The sequence below is a fragment of the Felis catus genome, chromosome C1 (assembly GCF_018350175.1).
Source record: "Felis catus isolate Fca126 chromosome C1, F.catus_Fca126_mat1.0, whole genome shotgun sequence".
In the NCBI taxonomy this organism is placed as follows: domain Eukaryota; kingdom Metazoa; phylum Chordata; class Mammalia; order Carnivora; family Felidae; genus Felis; species Felis catus.
Genome location: NC_058375.1, coordinates 43,484,797 through 43,507,532, shown reverse-complemented (window position 1 = coordinate 43,507,532; position 22,736 = coordinate 43,484,797). Strand labels below are relative to the sequence as shown.

The following is a 22,736-nucleotide window of genomic DNA, read 5'->3' as shown; positions in this document are numbered from 1 at the left end:
AAGTGTTCGATTTCAGCTCAGGTCATGATCTTGCAGTTTGTGGGTTCAAGCCCTACATAGGGCTGTGTGCTGACAGCTCAGAGCCTGGAGCCTGCTTCTGATTCTGAGTCTCCCTGTCTCTCTGCTTCTCCCCCACTTGTGTGTTTGCGTTTTCTCTCTCTCTCTCTCTCTCTGCCTTTCAGAAAAAGTAAATAAACATTTAAAAAAAATCAGCAGTCTAAAGAAAAGTAAGCTAACCATTTAAAATAAATAAGTAAATAAATAAAATCCAAGATGTATTTTGGAATCTTAGTGATTTGATGTTTCCGGTATCTTGAAATGTAAAGATTTCAAGATTTGCTGTTTGAGCATCCTAGGAATTATTTCATCATTACTCATTATTTATTCCCAATTGTGGTAAAAAAGCCCAATAAGAAACAGGAGAATGATGGAATCACATAGTATTCCATCATCTTTCAAGAAAAGTATATAAGCAATATGGGCATACGTTTTTATAGTCTTTTTTTTTAAAACTTTCATTGAATATAGTTGCTAATTCAGAATTAAAAAATTTTTTTACTCACTTTGGCAATTGGAAGAAAATTGCCAGTATGTGCAATATTATTTAGATAAATCAGAAGATGAATGCAAATAGCACTCTAGACCAGCTTTGTCAGATAGAAATATAATGCAATATAATTTTACATTTTCTAATAGTTACATTAAAAAAATACAGGTGAGGTTAATTTTAAGGATATATTTTATTTAACACAGTTTATCTAAAATGTAATTTTATTATGTAATCAATACAAAATTATTAAGGAGATATTTTATACGTATTTATTTTTTATTTTAGAGAGAGCATTTGCGGGTCAGGGAAAGGGGCGGAGTTCAGCAGGCTCCACACTCAGTACAGAGCCTGACGTTTGGCTTGAGCCTACGACCCTGGGATCATGACCTGAGCCGAAATCAAGAGTTTGGTCGCTCAACTGACTGAGCCACCCAGGAACCCTTAGATATTTTATATATTTTTTAACACTAAGTCCTCAAAATCTGATGTGTACTTTTCACTTAGGCAAATCTCAGTTCAAACCTGCCACATTTCCATGTATCTTAGTGGTTACCGTATTGGATCGCACAGCTCTAGATTTTAATGAGGATCATAGAAGAGAAATTTTAAACCGTAAATCTTCAGATGATAATATTCTAGATATATTTTTTCAAACTCAAGAATTGATGACAGAATGATGTATTTTTAAGGAAAAAGGAAATATATGTGATATTCTCATTCAGTAAGTCATTCAAGAGGAAGGACTTTGTCCCAAAATATTTTATAATAAGAACCTGTGGATCATCCCATTTTGTTGAGAGTATATGTGACAGTATTCTTTCATTTTCTGTGATATTTTACACCAATGATTTTACATCATTTTCTGTGATATTTTACACTTTATATGGCTTATAAGTGGATAAATGCTGAAGGGATATAAAGGTGTATACAGAGGTGATTGGAAAGAAATAGATGATGTTGAAATGAAAAAACTCACTAGATTCATCATTTGAATTTTTCTTTATAAACCTAAGAATGAAAATATTTTACCATTATGGTGCAAGGAAAATTGATAAACTCTCTTCAAAATTATGAGCTGTCAAAAATTTTTAAAAATAATTGCATTTTGATGGTATCATTCTTCTGTAGATTTTTTGTAAGGTGACTTTAAATTATAAAAAGGGACCATTGGACCCAGGCGGTAAATGATGATAGCTATTTTTCCTGGTCTAATGAGGGTTAATCAAAGTTTGCAAGAAAATTGAAAAGGAAGTAACTTTTCCATTATGATTCGGTGTTATCTAATGTTGCTTAGGTACGTCACTGAATACCACCTCCCATTCTGCCTAAAATTATTTCAGGTATGTCCTGGTCTCAGGAAACACTCTTATAAGTTACTGTTGAAAGAATAAATGATTGGACTTGAACTTGTCATGGCAGACCGAACACACACACTAAATCTTGTTCCTTCCCCCACACTCTGCTAAACCACAGTAAAAGGACTTTTAAAAAGACATAAATCCACAAACAGGAGAGGAGACAACAGCAACAGAGTCTTCAAAGCTGGAGAGGAGATGGTTGAGATAACTAACTTGGCAGACCCCAGAAGCAAATCTGAAGTTGGTAATGAGACAGGCCCCCAGTACCTCTGGAACTAAGGATGAAGGGATAGGTACCAAAATAAGAACGATGGCTGAGAGCTGTTCGAAAATTAGATCTGTAGATTCTCTGCTGCTGGTGCCCCCGTCTCCAGCAGCTGAGGTTTGTCCTTTAGAGAGGGTAGAGCACTGGGCTCTCTGGGCTGGCAGAGTTGTGAGTGGACACGACAGACACGCTTGTGGCTTCTGTATTAAATAGATAGGGGTATACTCCCCTGAATACAGGCCCACCAGACAGAGTACTGGAAAACTCTTCTCTGGGAACTCTGACTAATCCAAGAAGAAAAACAAAGTTACTGAGTTGGGCAACCCTAAAAAATCCATGCAGGTCACCTCTTGTGAAGCCTGTTGTCAGTAATCTCTATGTATTCAGTGCTTTTGGTCAGCTTTTTAGGAGGTCCCTCTCGCATTCATGAGCCAGGGATCACTAGATTTCCGAGCACAGTCTCTAATGCAGAAAATAGAGACCAAAGAAACAAAGATGGGGAAAGTAGCTTGGAAGAAACTATAAAACCAAAAACCAAAACCACAACAATCATCAAAATCCCCAGAAATAGGAGAGGATATTGCATCCTTGAAACAAAAATAGGATGCTAAAATAAAAGGGATCACTCAGATGATATAAAAGAGCTCTTGAAATTAAAAACATGATGGCAGAAATCATTTTAACTGTATTTAGTTCTTTTGGTGGTTCTTTCCATAACTATGAACAATAATCTTAAAGTATTATTTCTTGTCACTATAGTATTATCTTTCTGTAATAGTTTAATACACTTATACTTCTGTATCTTTAGTTCTTCCTTTTCTTAATGTAGTTATATCATTTAAAAATTATATTATTTACCTTTGGCCTTCAAAAAATACACTTAAATCTATATTTCTTTTTCTATCAAGTATAAATGAAGTCACTTTCATTTATGGATTCTCTCTCTCTCTACCTATTCTTGCTCATAGATGTTTTATCATCTAGAAAGGAAGATAAGCTAGCTTATAGTAAATAACTTTATTTATGTAAAGCATAAAGTTTTGGTCTTTTTTTTTTTTTTTCTGAGATTTATAATAAAAGTACTCTTAGCTGTCACACACCATAAGCAAAGTAGGATATCTGTATTTCACTTCCCAGCTTTGCATTTTCAAGACCATTGCAGAATGGCTCCTCTTCAGACGGCAGGTCTGAACTTTTCTCTGCTAACTGCTGTAGTGGCTAAACATCCACTGCATTGTCTTTCAAACTTTTGACTGCGATCCAAAATAAATGTTTTCTAGAATGCCTGTATGATGTGTGTATCTCTCTCTCTTAATTTATTTGAAATAAAATCTCCTTGATTCTTTGGACTAATATGGCTTTATTGATATTCTGAACTAATGTGCCTTCTTTCTTTCTTGATCTAGGCAGTTGACAAGTACTTCAAGCTTCCTCATGCTTCCAGTAAACCACCTCGGATTTCAGGAAGCCTTGTGGACACTTCTTATAAAACATTAAGATTTGCATTTAGAGCATCATTAAAAACTGCCATCTATCGAATAACTACTACATTTGGTGAACATCTGAAGTAAGTTTACCTGTTTTAACCCATGATGATAATCTACTTTCAGGAGTTCCCATGAGGAACAGGTATGAGAATTATAAAGGCTCACATGTTCAACATGTGACTTTCATGATTCCTACTGGGAATTAACAGCTTTGATATCGACGTTATATTTTAAAATTGGGCCTATCATATAAGCTTTGGGGCCTTCTTTCAAACAGACAAAAAAGGATAGAAAGTTATAAAAGCAGCAAACATCCTAATGAGATAAAAAGCAAAAAATTGAGTACCTTTCCAGAAAAGCATATTAAAAATAATTCTGATATTACATCTTAGTCAGCTAAGACTTTAGGTGAGCAGAGTGTTCCATAAATGAGTCCTTGGTGCTTTGTGAATCATGCTAGAAAAACAATGACAGATCATGACACCTTTGGAAACAGAACCAGAAAGAAAACCACAAATGCCAAGCCTGTTTATATTTAGTTTCATTGATGTTTACTGCTTTCTTCTCATGAAATAATCCAGCTCGGCAGGATAAGGGATGCTAGTTTATTAACTAAACTATGTTTATCACAATTATAAATGAACTTTAGAAGGCACAAAAGATTGCTTTTTCTGTATGCGGTCAATGAGTAGTTTAGAACTTCTGCATGCTGCCTACTTTTAGAAAGAGTAGTATATTTCCTTTTACTTCCACAATGCACAGCATTGTTTCCACAATGCACAGCAGGTTTTTATGGGACACTTGGCTCTGTGGCAATGTAAAGAGCACTAGATAATCCTCTCTCTTTTCAGAGGCTTATTCACTTGTTTAAAAACAAAAAAAAAACACAATTTATGGAGTGCCTTCTACCTCTGTGCTCTCCAATATGATAACTCCATATTACTGTTCAAATTTAAATTAACTAAAAATTCAGTTTGTCAGTCAAACTGGCCACATTTTAAGTCCCCAGTAACTACATGTGGCTAGTGGCTACTGTATTGGACATCTTAGGTCTAAAACATTTGTTGGGGCGCCTGGGTGGCTTAGTCGGTTAAGCGTCGACTTCAGCTCAGGTCACGATCTCGCGGTCCGTGAGTTCGAGCCCCGTGTCGGGCTCTGGGCTGATGGCTCAGAGCCTGGAGCCTGCTTCCGATTCTGTGTCTCCCTCTCTCTCTGCCCCTCCCCCGTTCATGCTCTGTCTCTCTCTGTCCCAAAAATAAATAAACGTTAAAAAAAAAAAATTAAAAAAGAAAAACATTTGTGTCATTGCAGAAAGTTTATCAAGACAGCACTGTTCTAGACAATACACTTAGCACTTTAAATACATTTTTTCATTTCCTTCTCTCAAAGCATCTATGAGGTATAGAGGTTATCATAACTGTACAGATATGGAAACTGAGGCTCAAGGAGATTAAGGACTTGCCTAATAGCACAGTCTAGTTGGGTTTAGAACATGAATCTGAAATCTGGTCTTACTTACTCTTAAAATCCCACCATTTCTCCCTATATCATAGACTGCCTCTGAGATATAAACCACCATGGAGGATGCTTGATGAATGTGGAACATGAAATATGTATATGATGATAGAGCAAAAGCAGGGAGAAAGGGGGAAATAGTTTTAGATAAGAATGGGGGATGCATGACTGATAAATTATGACACTGAAATTCTGCCTTAGTTTCTTTTCTCTGAGAAGAGCCATCTTTTATATATGATGAGGTCAGTAGACTGTTGTATGTCCAGGACAGAATGGTATGGTGGGGAAAAAAGATTTGGAATTAAAACATTTGGATTTATGTCTGGTTACATCATTGACTATCTGTGGTTGCAGTCAAGTTACCTAATGATTTAACTTGCCCACGATTATGTAGAACCAGAATTCAGACTCCAGTCTCTCTGACCTAGTGTTCTATTTAATGGTGTCTATAATCTTAACCAGTAGGCTGAGTTGTCTCCCCTAATCTCTGACCTTTGTGATACTGTTTACCCTCCTGTGAAATGGGTATGTTATCTGGCCTCACTAGCACCCGGAGGGAGTCCACACAGTAAAGTACTTGAAATGGTTCATTTGATAAATTAGCTATTGCCCCTAACTGAACTGGTTTCAGTACTCTGGTTTCAGCAAGCAGAGATGCGTATTTATAAGGCGATTTGGGATGATTTGAAGCAGAATTATTGTAAGAAGACTTTTTTGGCACTTTTAAAAGTGGTAACTTTTATAACCTGGATTTTTTAAATCATTTAATAATACCATCTTCAACTAGAAGACCAGAATCTTTATTCATTTTTTACCCAAAAATTTGAAAAGAAGTTTTATACTAATTACAGAATATATTTACTCCGCTTTTATCAAGGTAATGTATTTTTGTGGGAGGCAAGGGTAGGGAGAGAACTCTATTTCCCCATCCAAGACATAACTTATGTTCAAAGGGAAAACTAAATCTAAACCACCAAGCTGTTACCTTTGAAAACGATTAGTGGAGTCTATTGTGTTTTAACCAAACATTTTAGTTTAAAGGATTTTATATTAAAGGCAATTCAAATACTCCACAACTCAAAGATAATGTTGGAATCTGGTTTAAATAAAATAATAAAATCCAGAAAATCTACTGCAAGGCCTGGAACTCTGCACAGCAGGTTCCACAGCAGAGCAGGTTAAAATCGATGCTTTCACTTGTCAGTCTTAATTTGCTTTGGTCTCTTAGAAGGTAGAAGCATGCTGTTACTGAATGCAAGCCCTCCTCCTCATTAGATTAAGGAGGGTTTTCATCCAGCTTTCTCAGAAGTACTAAATAAGTGAAGATTTCTATTCATTTTTAATTGTTTTGAAAAATATTGACTCTGTGCTCTGTGGTTCACTTAATATGCTTAATGTAAAATAAAGCTTATGCTTTGAATTTATGTTTCATTTAGTGCTGTGCAAGCATCTGCAGAACATCAGAAAAGACTTCAACAGTTCTTGGAGTTCAAAGAATAGCTCAGTAATATAAACTGTGTTCATTACACTGCTGATACAGCTACAGATGGGACAGTAAATGTTCAGCATTCTTGGATCAGAAGAAAATGGACTAATTAGATGCTTCCTTTGTCGTGGTGGTTGCTTTGAAAACTATACTTTAATGGGAGAAATCATGGAAAGAAATTCTCAACAGAATAACCGAAAACTGCCTTTTCTGTACCGATGGCTTTTTGTGTGTGTGGTATAATAAAATCTTTATTCAATTTTACAGAAGCCTCTCTGGCAGTAGAAATGTCTTTAGCTTCTATAGCTTAATAATAATAACTGGAAAATGTTTAGAATTTACTTTTGAGCTGAGTAGAACCAGTTCAGAAGGTAAAATAGATTGACTTGATTCGGTCTTCCTGATTGCTGTGAGTTTAACTCTCTGTGCACTCGAAATACGTAAACTTTTTAAGAGTGGTTTCTGCTTACTGAAGGATGAAATGGTAATAGTGGAGAAAAATTCACAGAAAAATTATTGTTTAAAGGACATATTTTGTTAATCTGGTAGGTTGTGTTTTTCTTTCCAGGGACAAATTAAATTTGCATGATTGTCCAAAAAAAAAGGTCTCAATTTACAGATGCTAACTCTCTATAAAGGAATGTGGAAAAATTCAGTTCTTAAGTTACAAGATCAAACATTCATATTTGATTTTTGAAAGACGATTGACTGACAACTATGAATTTGTTTTGTATCATGCTAGTAAACAATAAGTGTATGGGTATTTTCCCTAACTAGTTTTGCTTTCTTTTTCTGGAACAAAACATTAAGCGATTGCAGAGCTTTTTAAGTGAGAGAAGAAGTTTTGCAACAAAAACCAGGAAACTTTCCCTTTCCCCCCGCCCCCCCCCCCCTTCATCTTCATTAGATCAAATTATTTGGTGAAGCTCGTTTGGCCTCACAGAGGGAGCAGCCTTTGCTGTGTTAACTGGCTAATAAAAATATATTAGGAAAATCTTTACAACCAGAAACAACTTAGTCATCAAATAGCAAGTGAAACCAAAATGTCAGAGGGCTTACTGTACTTGGGAGTATGTTGTATGCCCCCAAAATGAGCAAAGTAATTTTACAATTTATTAGATCAGCTTCTTTGGAGATGGAAGATTGGAAATCCCACTGGTAGTATTCACTGGACTAGCGTTAGACTGAAATGCTCCCTTGTAATTCTTTCCCTATTATCTTTTCCTTCCACCCTTTCCCAGTTTTTTCTTTAAAGTCAGCACAGTATTGTATATGAATCTTTAATGTGGTATGTATGTCTGCCATTTGTCTGATTACTTGATGTATTATATCTTTATTCCTTTTATTTGTTGCCCCATCAACCAGCGCATGCCAAATTATAAATGAATCCTGCTGGCCTTTTGAGCGTCTTTAGGAGACAGTTCCCCAGTTGTCAAGTGTTTGGAGTATTTAGGCTAATTGCCATTGCTTTATTTTTTCTCATCTGAAGTGGAGTGATCTCTTTTTTGAATATGAAAATTGAATTTCGAATGTGGTAATTCCTTGGAGATGGCCAGAAGAGTGTGGCGAGGTTGACTGAAGACTGTTGAATTCCATGTTTTGGAGCCGTTGAGCTTTTTCTGTTGCACTGTCTGTGCTGTCTCTGGCTGAGGCATTTTGGGAGAAAAGGACTCTTAACCTTCTGCTTCCCTTAAAGAATTGTGGCACTTCACCCACTGGATCCTGGAGATTGACGAAGAGATGGTTCCTGTAAGCTTTCAGTGACTTGGGTAAAGTATCTGGCCAGGCTTAGGTTTTTGCCATTTCTCATATGCTTTGGGAAAAGGTACATGTGATGAACAATGTGAAAATTTGAGAGGTGTTCATCCCTATTTTCTCTCAAGGGAATGTGTTGTGTACAAAATACAGGTCACATAATGTCCGCCTGGTGGAGATTTGGAAACTCCGCCCAAATGTGGATTGTATTTAGTAGATAAGAGAGGTAGTTCCTTTTCCCCATTATGTGTTGATAACCTACACACCATCCGCTGAGGTAGGGTATTGCTCGGCCACCTGTTATTAAAGGGAGCTCCCTCTCCTGTGTACAAGGAGGAGGGTCTTAGAAAGGCTAAGAGGAGGGAAGCATTTCCTTTGACGAAGTCCTATCCTGCCTGTGAGCCCACAGGTGCTCTATAACATTGACCTGAAAATTAGAGAGTGTTCTTTAAAAGTGTTTCTCTGTCAGTACAAAACATGGTTCTTTTCAGCACTTGTAATGTTTGCTTCACCTTATGGGGGGTATAAATTCAGGTAGCTTCTTTCCTGGGGAACCGGGAAACTGTCCTAGAATGAACCGTGTATATACCCTTGAGTAGATGTGTGTAAGCAACAATTTGTTACTTTGCTGGATTGTTCCTTGATAGTTGGTTTGTGTATCTTCCTGTAAATGTGGTAATCTATTTTATCCTTTTGTATATCACTGATACTGAATTGGGTAGAAAAATAAATCGACAGTTTTGCTAAATGGGACTGTTAAAATATGTGTATCCTTAAGGTCATTTATTTAATATCTGGTGTGTGTGTGTTCTTTTAGCCCTGTCAATCAAGCCTCAGTTGCTTACAAAACTTGAAAAGGTTTAACTTCTTGATAAATTAGCTATTGCCCCTAACTGAACTAATTTGGTGGATATCTGTGTTCAACGATAACCAAGGAACCTGAATTCTGAAGGTCTCTTTCTTCCTTGTCTTGGCTGCCTTTCTTCCAGAACTAAGCAAAGGATGTAGGTGCTGAAAGCCATCTCTTAATAGAATTTTCTTTTCTTGCCAGTATACTGTTTCTGAATGGCTCATATTCCCCAGGCTCACGGTTATGTCTGTCAACTTTACTTAAATTAGTCTCAGTCTGAACGTCACCTCGAGGTTGTTGAGGCACTACACTAAGGCCCTCAACTCCCTCTTATGCTCTCCCAACCCATAGTTCTCTTTCTTTAAAACCAAATAGCTTAAAACAAAGATGGCTTTAATTCCTCAGTTAATAATCCAGCTGTTATTAGCAAGCTGCTGACCACCGTTTTAAAATAGACAAAATTGTTCTTGTTTTAAGGGGTATAAGACAAGGTAGGACAAGCACATAGGCCTGTAGTTCTCAGTCATGGTCCTAAGCAACCTTGGCAGTTGCTGTACTGATGTGCAGGTTGATCCAGAGCTAGCTAATCATTCAAAAACATTCACTGAATGTCTGTTACAGCCCAGCTATTGGAAACAAATTGAACTGTGAACAAGACAGTTCTTGCTTGCCCTTGAGAAGTTTATAATCTAATGCAGTGGCATTTGAAACTTGGAATCAGAAACATGAGCCTCTCAGAGAGTGCTTATTAGAGGTGTAGAGTCCAGGCTCCACTTTGGTACAGATGATGCCTGTGTGCTGGTTCCCAAGAGATGTAGTTTGTAACAAATTCTAAGCAGTGGTCTGAGAATCACACTGTGAGAAGAGTTTATTTTAGATCAGGAGTTCTCAAACTTAGCATACGTTGGAATCCCTTGGAAAGCTTGTTAAAACAGATGGCTAGGCCCCACCTCCAGAGTTTTCTGATTCAGTAAGTTTGGGGTGGGGCCCAAGAGTTTGTATTTCTGGCAAGGGTCAGGTGGTGCCGATGCTGCTAGTTAGGAGACCTCACTTTGAGAACCATGGCCCTAGCGGATGGTCTTCTATGTGGTGCTCTCAGATGAGTGTCTGAAGCATGTGAACCATCATTTGCTATAAGGCATACTTCTGATGCACTTATTGGAAAGCGTGAAGAATATGGTTAGACCCCAAAGGCTGAGAAATAGGTGTTCATATACTTACTTTGAAATTGCAGCAAGTGATAGAACATGAACTGCCCTTCCATGTCATTATATACTCATGTTCATGTTCCCTTTGCCTGGGTTTGTGTCTTGGCATACTTCCTGGTCTTCAGGATGAGCTTAGCCTTTCTACATACTCCCAGATAGAATTCGATGTGTTTTTTTCAACGTGTTGTCATTCCCTCTTTGTACTTATCACATTGATTTGTAATTTAACTGATTATAATATGTATCTCCTTTTAGACTATGAGCTCTCTCTCTTTCCAGGATTCCAGTTACACTTTCTTAATATACCATATGTGTCTTAATTCGTCTTCTCTATTTTAATATTTTTGACTTTCTATGCTTTATTTTGGATAGTTTCTTCTGACCTATCATTTTCTTCCAGTAAGTCTAATCAGCGGTTAAATTTATCTGTGAACCCATGGAGACTATGTGCTCCACTAACCACGGTTTCCCAATAAATAAGTGAAAGTTAGTAGTCCTTTCTATGGTTACTTTAGTTTTCATCTTTAGCAGAGCTTTGTCTACAAAGTCTGAAATCTAGAGCGTTTTTTTGTTGGTAAGTTTTGTGACAAAATTTATTTGGCAGCAAAACCTGACCTGATGTGAGGCTCTTTGTAGACTTAATTTATTCCACATAGTGAGACTATGCTTACGTTTGCTGTAGTATGTTTGCTTATGAGGTGCTGTCCCAGACCCCATGAGAGTGTTATGTAATACACATCGTGATTACCTAACACCTGAAAAACTGTATTCTGAAACATCTGGCCTTGGGCATTTAAGACAAGGTGTTGTAGCATTTTTGTAAAATGCTGTTAATTCTTCCATTCACTCATCCAGCATTCACTCACTGCCTACTGTATACCAGACCCTGTGATAGGCTCTGATCGTACAAGGTCATAGACCTTGTCCTCAAAGGGTTCTCCACCCTGTGTGAGAGAAGTAAATGGAGGCACCGCATGTACCCACAGAACCTTTCCCTATTTATTTACAAAATTGACGTGTCCTGGGGCGCCCGGGCGGCTCAGTCAGTTAAGCCTCCAACTTCAGCTCATGTCATGATCTCATGGTTCATGAGTTTGAGCCCCTCATTGGGCCCTGTGCTGTCAGTGCAGAGCCTGCTTCAGATCTTCTGTCTCCCTGTCTCTCTGCCCTTCCCCTGCTCATGCTCTTTCAGAAATAAACATTAAAAACAAAAGACAAAAGAAGTCAAAATTGATCTGTCTTGCTGTTGCTGTTTGCTGATTGAGCATCTATTCTGGCTCTAGCCTACTCCAAGCAATAGCTGTTGCTTGCATTTGTGCCCACTTCCTTTACGGACCCTTTCAGCACTAAATGCAGCATCTCCTTAGGTGTCCTGGTGCTAGCTTGCTTTGTCACTTGTATTATTTTGCAGGAGCTGTGTGACTCTGCCTTGCTCTCAACTTCTCATGTTCTCTCTGCACACACGTCTTATCAGATTCTGTTGAGTGTGCCTTGCAAGTGATCCTGGTGGTAAAGCAGTCCTGGAAGATCTATGGGATGTTCCCTGGCAGGCAAACATTAAAAGGTGACCTCTAAATCACAGACCTTTACCTTGACAGTCTTTTAAAGATACGTGGACTCTTTTTTTTTTTTTTTTCAATATTTATTTTTGAGAAAGACAGAGCATGAGCGGGGGAGGGGCAGAGAGCGAGGGAGACAGAATCCAAAGCAGGCTCCAGGCTCTGAGCTGTCAGCGCAAAGCCTGACGCGGGGCTCAAACCCACAAACTGCGTTTATGACATGAACCAAAGTCAGACGCTTAGCTGAGCCACCTAGGTGCCCCCAAATTTAAACTATTTTAAAAACTTATTTGTTTTAGAAGATAGAGAGCAAGCAGGGGAGGAGCAGAGAGAGAGGGAGAGAGAGAGCCCCAAGCTGGCTCCATGCTGACAGCACAGAGCCCAACGCATGGCTTGATTCCACAACTGCGAGATCATGACCTGAGCTGAGATCAAGAGCTGGCCGCTTAACAGACTGAGCCCCCCAGGTATCCCCAGAAATAAAAATTTCAACTATACTGACATCTCACTACTCACCCATCAGAAGGGCTTAAAAAAAAAAAAAAAAAAGACAATGACAGGTGTTGATGAGGATGTGGAGCAACTAAAACTCCCATAGACTTGCTGGAAGGAGTGAACAAATGGGCAGTAACTACTAAAGCTAAGCATATGCCTACCCCAGAATCTACCAGTTCCACTAATTGGTATTAGTGCATATCCCAAGATATGTAAGAGAGATTAGTGCATCTCCCCCTCCAAAATTCATTTACTAAGGATGCTTGTAGGAGTCTTAGGATTTTTCACAGTAGCCCCAGATTGGAGACAATTCAAATGTCCATCACTACGGTAGAATGGATAAATGTGCTGTACTTTCACAATACAATTTTACAGAGCAATCAAAAGAATGAACTACTGCTGTGTTAAACAATGTGAGTGAAGTTCATAGACATAATATTAAGCAAAAGAAGCCAGACAGAAAGGAATATATACTGTGATTATATTTATATACATTTCAAGCACAGCGCCCTATGTTTTCACCCTATGAATAATGGGGAGAGGGGCGGTATATTGACATGGGAGAGTCGTGAGCAATCCTAAAGTGCTGGAAATGTTCTCTGTCTTGATTTGAGTTATGTGGGTGTATACATATGGAAATTCAATGAACTATATAAGATTTCTGTCCTTTATGTATGTTACGCTTGAATTAAAATATGAATTAAAAATATTATGAATTCAAAAAATATCCATTATAATGGACAGAACCACTTACAAGGAGGGATAGACCAGTCCACAGTATAACAAGGTATTTTACATACCTCTCTTAGTGACTGATAGGACAAGTGGGTTTTAGAAATCAGTAAGGATGTAGAATATTTAAATGACATGAGCAGCAAATCTGACCCAATGGACACATAGGGAACATGGCACCTAACAACTGAAGAACACACATTCTCTTCAGGCTTACACTGAACATTTACAAAGCTGGCCATATGTGGGTCCATAAAGCAAGTCTCAACAAATTTCAACGGATTAAAATCATGTAGAGTATGTTGGCCATAGGACAATTAAGGTAGAGATCAGTTAAAAGTGATAATTAGAACACTCCATATGTTTGGAAAATAAGAACTACACTTTTAAATAGCCCACAGGTCAAAGAAGAAACCACATGGGTGGGAAAAATTATTTTAAATGGGCAATAATAAAAATACATGTTGAACTTATGAGATACAGCTAATGCTATGCTTGGAGGGAAACGTATACCCTTAAATGCATATAGCAGAAAAGAAGAAAGACTGAAATGAGTGAGTTAAGTACCATCTCAAGAAGCTAGAAAGTGAACTTAATCACGTTAGTCTTTACCATTCCTATGCCTTTTCAGTGCATGTGTGGAAATGTATTATAATTTCCAATTTACTAGCTCTCACTGGAAACTGAAATCTGTGAGTTCCTTGGGTTCAGGGGTGATATCTCATTTTTTATAACCCCAGTGCCTATGTTAAGTGCCTGGCATGTGGTTGATACTTGTTTGAACTGAACTGGGTTCATCATCAGTGCCTTTGGGCTTTTAGAAATCCAGAGTCTCAGACTCAAGCACTTGGAAAAGCCAGACAGGTGATGTGATGAGCGAGGCAGACCAGAGAGCACGCGCCCCATCTGGAGGGAGGACCGCGACTGCTTGGCCCTAGTTGGTTGTCGCTGTGGGAGAATGTTGGCCTGAGAGGACTAGATCTCTCCATTTGTTGTTTATAAGAAGGCAGAAATTCAGATTTTGATGTGAAATCTCCATTTCTAAAGTGTTGGAAACTAATTTAAAAAATAGGGCAAGTGCCAAACCAAACGACATGGCCCTTTGGCTGCCAGTTTTCAACCTCTATTTTATTTCACACCTTAAGCAGTAGGAATGTGTTTCATGTCTAAATGTCCCAGCCCACAGACTCTTAAGTAGCCTCTTCCATCAAGTGTATTTCTGACTGAACAGAAGGGACATGGCGGCTTCCTAATTGGATTTCTGGGTCATATCTGTAAGAAGTTTGCAGGGTTCTTTAAAGCCTTCTTTGTAGTTGGCTGTTTACCCCAGCTGAATCAGACGTGTATTCATTCCCAAAGATTTTTTTTCCCTCCTTTTGTTGTAATATTCTTAATGATGCATTCTGACTTTTTCACTCTGTTTTCTACACATTTGTCACCACTTCTGCTTTTGGATCTTCATGCTGGAAAATCTGAGGCTTACATGGAAGATTGATTTTTAATGCCCCTTGCGTTGTTTTTCAGCTGTAACATTTGCATGCAATTATGACATTTTAAAAATAGGAGACCACGGGGTTTGAAAAAAAGATTCTTCTGGGCAGATGAGCAAATGGAAAGGCCGGCCTTTAATTTTGTTAACATCCCAATTACATCGTGGTAACCCTTGTGACGATTTCTGTCCCTTGTAATGCAACACCTGGTTTTTGTTCCAGGGACAGGGACCAAGCCTCGCTGACTCAACCCTTGCTCAATCATGAAAGAGTTGGCTGGAAAGCTCTGGTTTTCCACTGACCAGCAGAGGTCACTATTTCAAAGTTGTTAAAGGAGAGATGTCTGCAGTCCACACCACTTCTCATTTGTTTAGGGGGGGGATTTTATTCATAGTACTGGTGGAGATTTATTTTTTTCTGTATTTTCTAAGTGTTCTTTTAAAATCGATTGTTTTAGTATCTTACATTTGAAAGTGCTGATGGCTTGAGTGGGATTCTGTAGATAGATGCTCATAGAGCAATAACTGCTACCGTTTATTGAGCACCTGCTGGGTGCTGGACAACAGGTTCCGTACTCCATACACATTATCTTTAATAGCCATTTATCTGTCAGGGTTATGTCGTTTACCTCAGTTTTCTAGGAGAGGAGGCTGAGGCGAGAAATGACACGATTTGCCCAAGGGCACACAACTAATAGAGATGGGATTCAGATGCATGGAGATCTGTCTTCAAAGCCAGGCTCTTAATTTTCTTGGGAGCTGTACTTCCCATCCCAACCCCTCCACTCCCCCCCCCCCCCGCCCCAGGAAGGAATATTTTATCATCTTGAAGAAACAATCCCCAAGAATGTGTGAGAGGAGTATGTATTTTTGAAGCAAAACCTTAGAAATAGCTTGCTATTTTTCCTTTGCAAATTTCAGCCTGTGATTTTCTTGCAGAATCTAGACTTTACTCCTTGTCTTCTTTGAAACGGAACTGTGATGCTCTGTCAGGCTTTGCTCCTTCTCCTCGTGAAAATGGAACATCGTCTCCAAATATGTCTCAAGCTTAAGACTTATTTAGTTGAATCAAGTTTAGTAAAGAGAATTCTTATTTCAATGTACAAGTCCAATGGAAAACCTCCTAACTTTGGACAGAAGTACTGTTTGTGAATGAAAAGATAAATCTGTTTTAGTGGACTTTTATTTATTCGTGTTTTAAAACATGAATAAGTCACCAGGATTTTCCACAAAGCTAGACAGTTATGAGAGGACAGCTGTGTCCATCACCAGATAACGAGTGGTCAGTTTGCCCCGCCTCGTTCTCACTGAAGAGGTCATGTGAGAACAGTAAGAAAAGCTTTGTATCTTTTGGGCTGCTATAAAAGGACACTGGGTTCTGGAGTCAGCCTTACAAATTGGCCTGGTATACTGAAGTCCATCATTCTTATTTCAAAAATTGTAATGTTTTCGTGGTTGCTATTAACTATGATAATAATAACAATTATTGTTATTATTAGGACAGAAGACCATATTACCCTTTTAGATCTTCTTAAATAATAAGATGGAACTGGCTTATTCTCTTTGTCAGCAAATATTTGACACGTTTTCATATGGATAGCAAGTAGCTCAGAGTAGGCAAACTAAGGCTGTAGTTGGAGGAGATAGGCAATGAATATAAACCAACGTCACGTGATGGTGAGTATTCTGAAAAGCAAGTAGATACAGCAAGTAGGTAGTAACTAGCAGAGTCGTCCATTTTAGGTGGGGAGGTCAGGGAAGGCCTTCCTGGTAAAGTGATGTTTGGCCAGATAACTGGGAGAAAAGTCCCAGAAAGCAGGACCCCAATACCAGAGTGCGCTTGATAAGTTCAAGGGATAGCAAAGAGGGCAGAGTGGCTGGGCACAGTGGGGGGTGGCAGAGGTGAGGTCAGCGATGTAGGAGAGGACCAATCCACGTCCGGACTGGTAGGCTACAGTAAGGACTTTGCTTTTACTCTGAGTCAGAGGCAACCATTGGAAAGTTCTGAGCAAAGGAGTAACTTGGGCCCACGTATGTTTTTTCAAAATTCAATCTGTTCTGTGGAAAGTAGACGGGGGAGAGGGGGTGGCTGGTAAGAATGAAAGCAGGGAGACTACTTAAGAGGCTACTATATTGTCTGGTTCTGTTTCCTGACAAATACAGTGATGTGCTGAAAGCCAACTAAAGTTTTTATGGGAGAGCAGTTGCCCAGTAATGAGAGTGAGGAAGGGGTATAACTTAGTGGCCTGGTAATTGCGGCAACGTGGCTTCCAGAAACCACCATTAAGGATGAGGGATGCCTTGGGCCACCCAGGGGAAGTTCCAAAGTTGAAAACTGCAACTTCCAAATGCTTGACCTCTCCCTTCCCTTCCATCTCTGTCGCCCCCATCACCCGGGCCTGTCAGGTTAACTTCCTAAATAAAGCTGCATTTAGCCACTTCTGTCCATCCCCACCAACCCTGGCCACCTGAGTCCAGGCTCCCCAGCGTTGCTCTTTGGGACTAGGCCTGATGATTCTGACAGCATCTGCACTTGCCTCTTTCTCAATCAACTTTCTACACAACAGGTAGAATGGTATTTTCAGAACAGATCTGATTATGTCAGTCTCCAGCCTAAAATTCTTCATCAGTTTTGGATCCAGCCCTTTCCCTTCCCTGGCCTCATCTGGGGCCTCCCCTCCCCTCACTCACCGGCTTCCATTCACACTGCCCTTCTTTTGCTGCCTGGAAGGGATCTTCGTTCCTCTCATCTCAGGGCTTTTTGCACATGCTCAGCCATCTGCTGGAAAGCTCTTCCTCAGCTCTGAGACCAGCGACTTTGTTTCCTCCAAGATTCCATCTGAATCATCACCTCCTCAGGGAAGCCTTCTGTGACCCTTTAGACTTCATCAAGCCCCCAACACCCCTGCCTACTTCACAGCCTCTCATCACATGGGGCGTTTATCCTTCAGGACCTTATATCTTTGTTCAATTGTATGATTCACGTACGTGCATGGATTTGTATGATTAGTTGAATACTTTCTGTCCACTACCACTTGGAAGCTCCATAAGTCTCTGGCTCCTTAGAACAGATCCTGGGCATGGTAGGTGCTCAGTCAATATTGTTGGATCAAGATGGATGGGAATGTGCATACACTACCTCTGATCTCTCAGAATGAGTTTCTGGAGGGTCTTCACATCCTTTGGCAACTCCTTAATTCACTCTATTAACTTATGCATCTATTCAACCATAATTCACTGAGTGTGCATGGACACCAGGCACATACCAGGTGCTCAGTACCAGGGCTAGAGTGGCACAATTCCTGCCCCCAAAGAGCTGGGGGCACTCAGAAGGCTTTCAGCTAGGAGAGCAACATGGTGGGATTAGTAATTTAGAAAGACCACTCTGGCTGCAGGGAGGAGGTTGGATTGCAGGGGCCAGGCAGCAGACCCAGATGGGAAGCTGGTCCAGTGATACAGACTAGAGATGATGAGGCCTGGTGAAGGCCACAGTGTAGAGATGGAGAGAAGGAGCACTTACAGGAAGTACACGGGAGGTAGGAATTACAGGCCTTGGAGTCTAGATGTGGGTGGAGGGAGAGAAGGAGCCTGGGATAACCCCTAGGATCCCAGCTTGATGGTGCCATCATTCATGTAAGAGAAAACAGGAGGAGAGGAGAAAGGAGAAGGAGGGGGTGGGGAGAAACTTGACTTCTCAAGCCATTTATCAGTTTTTATTTGTAGAGAGAGTTTGATGAGCCTAAGGCGTCATTTAGAAGAGACTCCACTTTTAGGAATAACCAACTTGACTCTGTTTTTAATTTACATACAGTAAAATTCACTGTGTACAGATCTAAGGGCTTTGATAAATGCATAGAGTCGTGTAAACACTGCCACAATCAAGATACAGAACAGTTCTATCGTGGCCCTTCCTCCCCCAAATTGCCTCATTTCTTGTAGTCAGATCTTTTCTAACCCTTAACTCCTGGCAATTGTTGATCTGTTCTTTATAATTTTGCCTTTCCAGAATGTTACATCAATGGAATCATACAGTATGTAGTTTTTTGAGTCTGGCTTCTTCTTTTTTTTTTTTTTTTTTTTTTTTTAAGATTTATTTATTCATTTTGAGAGTGTGGGGCAGGAATGAGTGGGGGAGAGGCAGAGAGAGGGAGGAGAGAGAGAGAGAATCCCAAGCAGACTCCTCACTGTCAGTGCAGAGCCTGATGCAGGGCTGGAACTCATGAACCGTGAGTCTGGATCATGACCTGAGCCAAAATCAAGAGTCAGATTCAACCTACTGAGCCACCCTAGGCACGCTGAGTCTGGCTTCTTTTACTCAGCATGATACATCTGATTCATCCATGTTGTTATGTATGTCAATAATCAACTTTATGTTACTGTTGAATAGTATTTCATTCTGTGCATTTACCATGGTTTATCTGCTCTGCAGTTGAGGAACATTTGGTTTTCTATTTTTGAAGATTACAAACAATGTTCCTAAAAAATCTTTGTGTACAGGTTTTTGTGTAAACCTAGATTTTCATTTCAAACTGGGAAGGAGGTTGCTGGCTTGTATGGGTTGTATGGCAAGTATTATGTTTAACTTTGTAAGAAAATATCAAACTTTTCCAAAGTGGTTGTGCCTTTTTGCATTTCTACCAGCAATTTATGTGAGTTTCACTTGCTTCACATCCTTGCCAGCATTTGATATTTTTAAAATTTTATTTTTAAATTTAAAATTATAACCATTCTAATAGATGTGTAATGGTATTGCAGTGTGTTTATCATTTGCATTCCCTCATGACTAATGATGATGAACATCTTTTTATGTACTTATTTTGCATATTTTCTTTGGTGAAGTATCTGTTCAGATCTTTTGCCCATTTAAAACCGTTGGTTGTTTTCTTTTTCTTAAGTTGTGAGAGTTCTTCAGAAATTCTGAATGCAAGTCATTAGTTGGATATATGATTTGCAAATATTTTCTCCCTGTTTGTGGCTTGTCCTTTCATTCTCTTAATAGTGGCTTTTGAAGAGCAAAAATTTTAATTTTTTATCAAGTCCAATTTAACACTTTTTTTCTTTATGGATTGTGCTTTTGGCATCATATCTAATTACTCTTCACCTAATCTGAAGTCACAAGTATTTTCTTCTCTATTTTCTTCCAGAAGTCGCAGCTTTGCATTTTGATCCATTTTGAGTTAATTTTTTATAGCGTGTGATGTATAGGCTGAGGTTTGTTTTTTTGTATATGTATATTCAGGTACTCCAGCACTATTTGTTGAAAGACTGTCCTTTCTCCACTGAATTGTTTTGTACTTTTGACAAAATCTCTTCGCCATATGTGGGTTCCATAGAATATGGAATATTCTGTTCCATTAATCTATGTGAATATCCTTTTGCCAGTATCACACTGCCTTGATTTTTTAAAATATAATTTATTGTCACACTGTCTTGATTATTATAGCTTTATGTTGAGTTTTAAAATCAGGTAGTGAGTCCTCCATCTTTTTCTTTTTCATAACTGTGGCCATTCTAATTCCTTTGGCTTTCCAAATAGGTTTTTCAAACCAGCTTGTTGCTTTCTATTAAAAACAACAACAACAACAGGGGCGCCTGGGTGGCGCAGTTGGTTAAGCGTCCGACTTCAGCCAGGTCACGATCTCACGGTCCGTGAGTTCAAGCCCCGTGTCGGGCTCTGGGCTGATGGCTCAGAGCCTGGAGCCTGTTTCCGATTCTGTGTCTCCCTCTCTCTCTGCCCCTCCCCCGTTCATGCTCTGTCTCTCTCTGTCCCAAAAATAAATAAATGTTGAAAAAAAAAATTTAAAAAACAACAACAACAACAACAACAACAACAAACTCCTGCTGGCATTTTGATTGAAGTTGTGCTGAATTTATACATTAATCTGGGGAGAATGGACATCTTAATAATATTTAATCTTCCAAATGATGAATAAAGTATACCTCTTTTGTTTACTTAGATCTACTTTGATTTCTTTAATCAGAGTTTTGTAGTTTTCAGCATATATATTCTGCACTTATTTGTTAGATTTATATCTAACTATATCTTTTTAAAAAATTTTTTTTACTGTTTACTTATTTTTGAAGGAGAGAGAGACAGAGCATGAGCCTGTAAGGGGCAGACACACACACACACACACACACACACCCACACACACACAGAATCTGAAGTATGCTCCAGGCTCTGAGTTGTCAGCACAGAGCCCGACGCAGGGCTTGAACTCACCAACTGAGATCATGACCTGAGCTGAAGCTGGACGCTCAACCAAGTTTTTTTTTTTTTTTTTTTTGTCCATTGAGGCATTTTATTTGCATGTATGTATTCCATCCCTAGGAAAAAAATCCCAGGATTTTTTCCCCCTCCTGTGTGTTTTCATCTTGCTTCTTCATGGTTCATGATGCCAGCTGAGGTTGTCAGTACAATGAAACCAAGCTGGTGACACGGAAACAGATTATTCTGCCATTTTTCTAGATCTTTAAGTTGTACAGCAAACCTGGGGCTGATCACTCCACACTTGTTTAACCTGCCTGTGAGGTTCACAACAATTTTCCCAGCTCTGTGAATATCAGTGATTTCCAATTTGCCAATGTAACTGTGCTCCATCATCACAGTTAGAAACCGGATGATGACTTTGGAGCATGGCCTAATAAGGCCCTGGCGTTTGTCTCTCCTGTCACGTTAATGCTCTTGAGAGCATCTGCCAGGATGTTCATGCTCACTGTTATGGTGACATCGGAAGATGGGGAAAAGAGAATGGGCAAAATTAAAAAAAAAAATTTCTAGTGGTTTATTGCTAGTATATATAAACGTGATGGATTTTTCTGTATTAACCTTGTATCCTGCAACCTTGATAAACTCATCATTTATTAGCTCTAGGAGGGTTTTTGGGATAGTTTCCATGGGATTTTATACATTGATGATAATGTTGCCTGCCAATAGAGAATATTAGTTCTTACTTTCCAACTTGCGTGTGTCAATTTTTTTCCCCCTTGCCTTACTGCACTTGCTTAGGACCTCTAGTGTGATTGCTGAATAGGAATAGTGAAAGCAGATATCCTTATTTGTTCTTAATCTTAGGGGAAAATCATTCATCTTTTACCACTAAGTATAGTGTAAATGTGTGATGGTAGGTTTTGTTTTTGTAGATGCCCTTTTTCTAGTTAAGAAAGTTCCTTCCTATTCCTACTTTCAGTTGGTTCTTATTCTCCCTAATCATATTTGAGATTTTATCCAGAACATCTTTATTGGTCCTTTATGACTGTGTTCCATATTAGGATTCTTCAGGGGTTTTTCTTTGTTCTAAAATAGAGCATCTTTGGGACTCCTGGGTGGCTCAGTCAGTTGAGCGTCCAACTCTTGATTTCGGCACAGGTCATGATCCCAAGGTGGTGAGATCGAGCTCCGCGTCAGGCTCCACACAAGCATGGAGCTTACTTGGGATTCTTTCTCTCTCTTTCCCTCTGCCCCTTTCCCCCATCCATGTGTGCGTGCTCTCTCTCTAAGTGCAGTGAAGGAAACCCAAGCTTTGTACTCAGGCACACAATCTTTAATTTTAATTAAGTCAAAAATTTTTATTGCAGTAAAATTCATGTAACATAAAATTAACTACTTAAAAGTGAGTAATTCAGTGGCATTTAGTACATTCACAGTGCTGTGCAACCATCATCTTTATCTAATTCCAAAAATTTTTCCTTAGCCTAAAAGAAAACCTGTAGCCATTAAGCAGATAATCCCCATTAGCCCCTGGCTACCACCAATCTGCTTTCTGTCTCTACGGATTTACCTACTAAGAATATATCGTACAGGGGACGCCTGGGTGGTTCAGTCAGTTAAGTGTCCGACCTCGGCTCAGGTCATGATCTTGCAGTCCATGAGTTCGAGTCTCGCATTGGGCTAGGGGCTGACAGCTCAGAGCCTGGAGCCTGCTTCTGATTCTGTGTCTCCCTCTCTCTCTGCCTCTCCCCCACTCACATTCTGTCTCTCAAAAAT

At 39.3% G+C, this 22,736-nt stretch overlaps 1 protein-coding gene and 1 pseudogene across 1 annotated transcript in view; one reads left to right on the top strand and one right to left on the bottom strand.

Moving 5' to 3' along the window:
- Positions 1-9,164, top strand: part of NDC1 (NDC1 transmembrane nucleoporin) — a 47,062-nt gene extending 37,898 nt beyond the window's left edge. The window contains exons 17-18 of the mRNA XM_006934756.3: positions 3,580-3,740; positions 6,612-9,164. Of these exons, the coding sequence (XP_006934818.1) occupies positions 3,580-3,740; positions 6,612-6,675 (225 nt within the window). The 3' untranslated portion in view covers positions 6,676-9,164. The remainder of the gene's footprint in view (positions 1-3,579; positions 3,741-6,611) is intronic.
- An 8,911-nt stretch (positions 9,165-18,075) lies between these two features.
- On the bottom strand, positions 18,076-22,634 carry LOC123379080 (annotated as a pseudogene).
- Between the last annotated feature and the right edge of the window lie 102 nt (positions 22,635-22,736).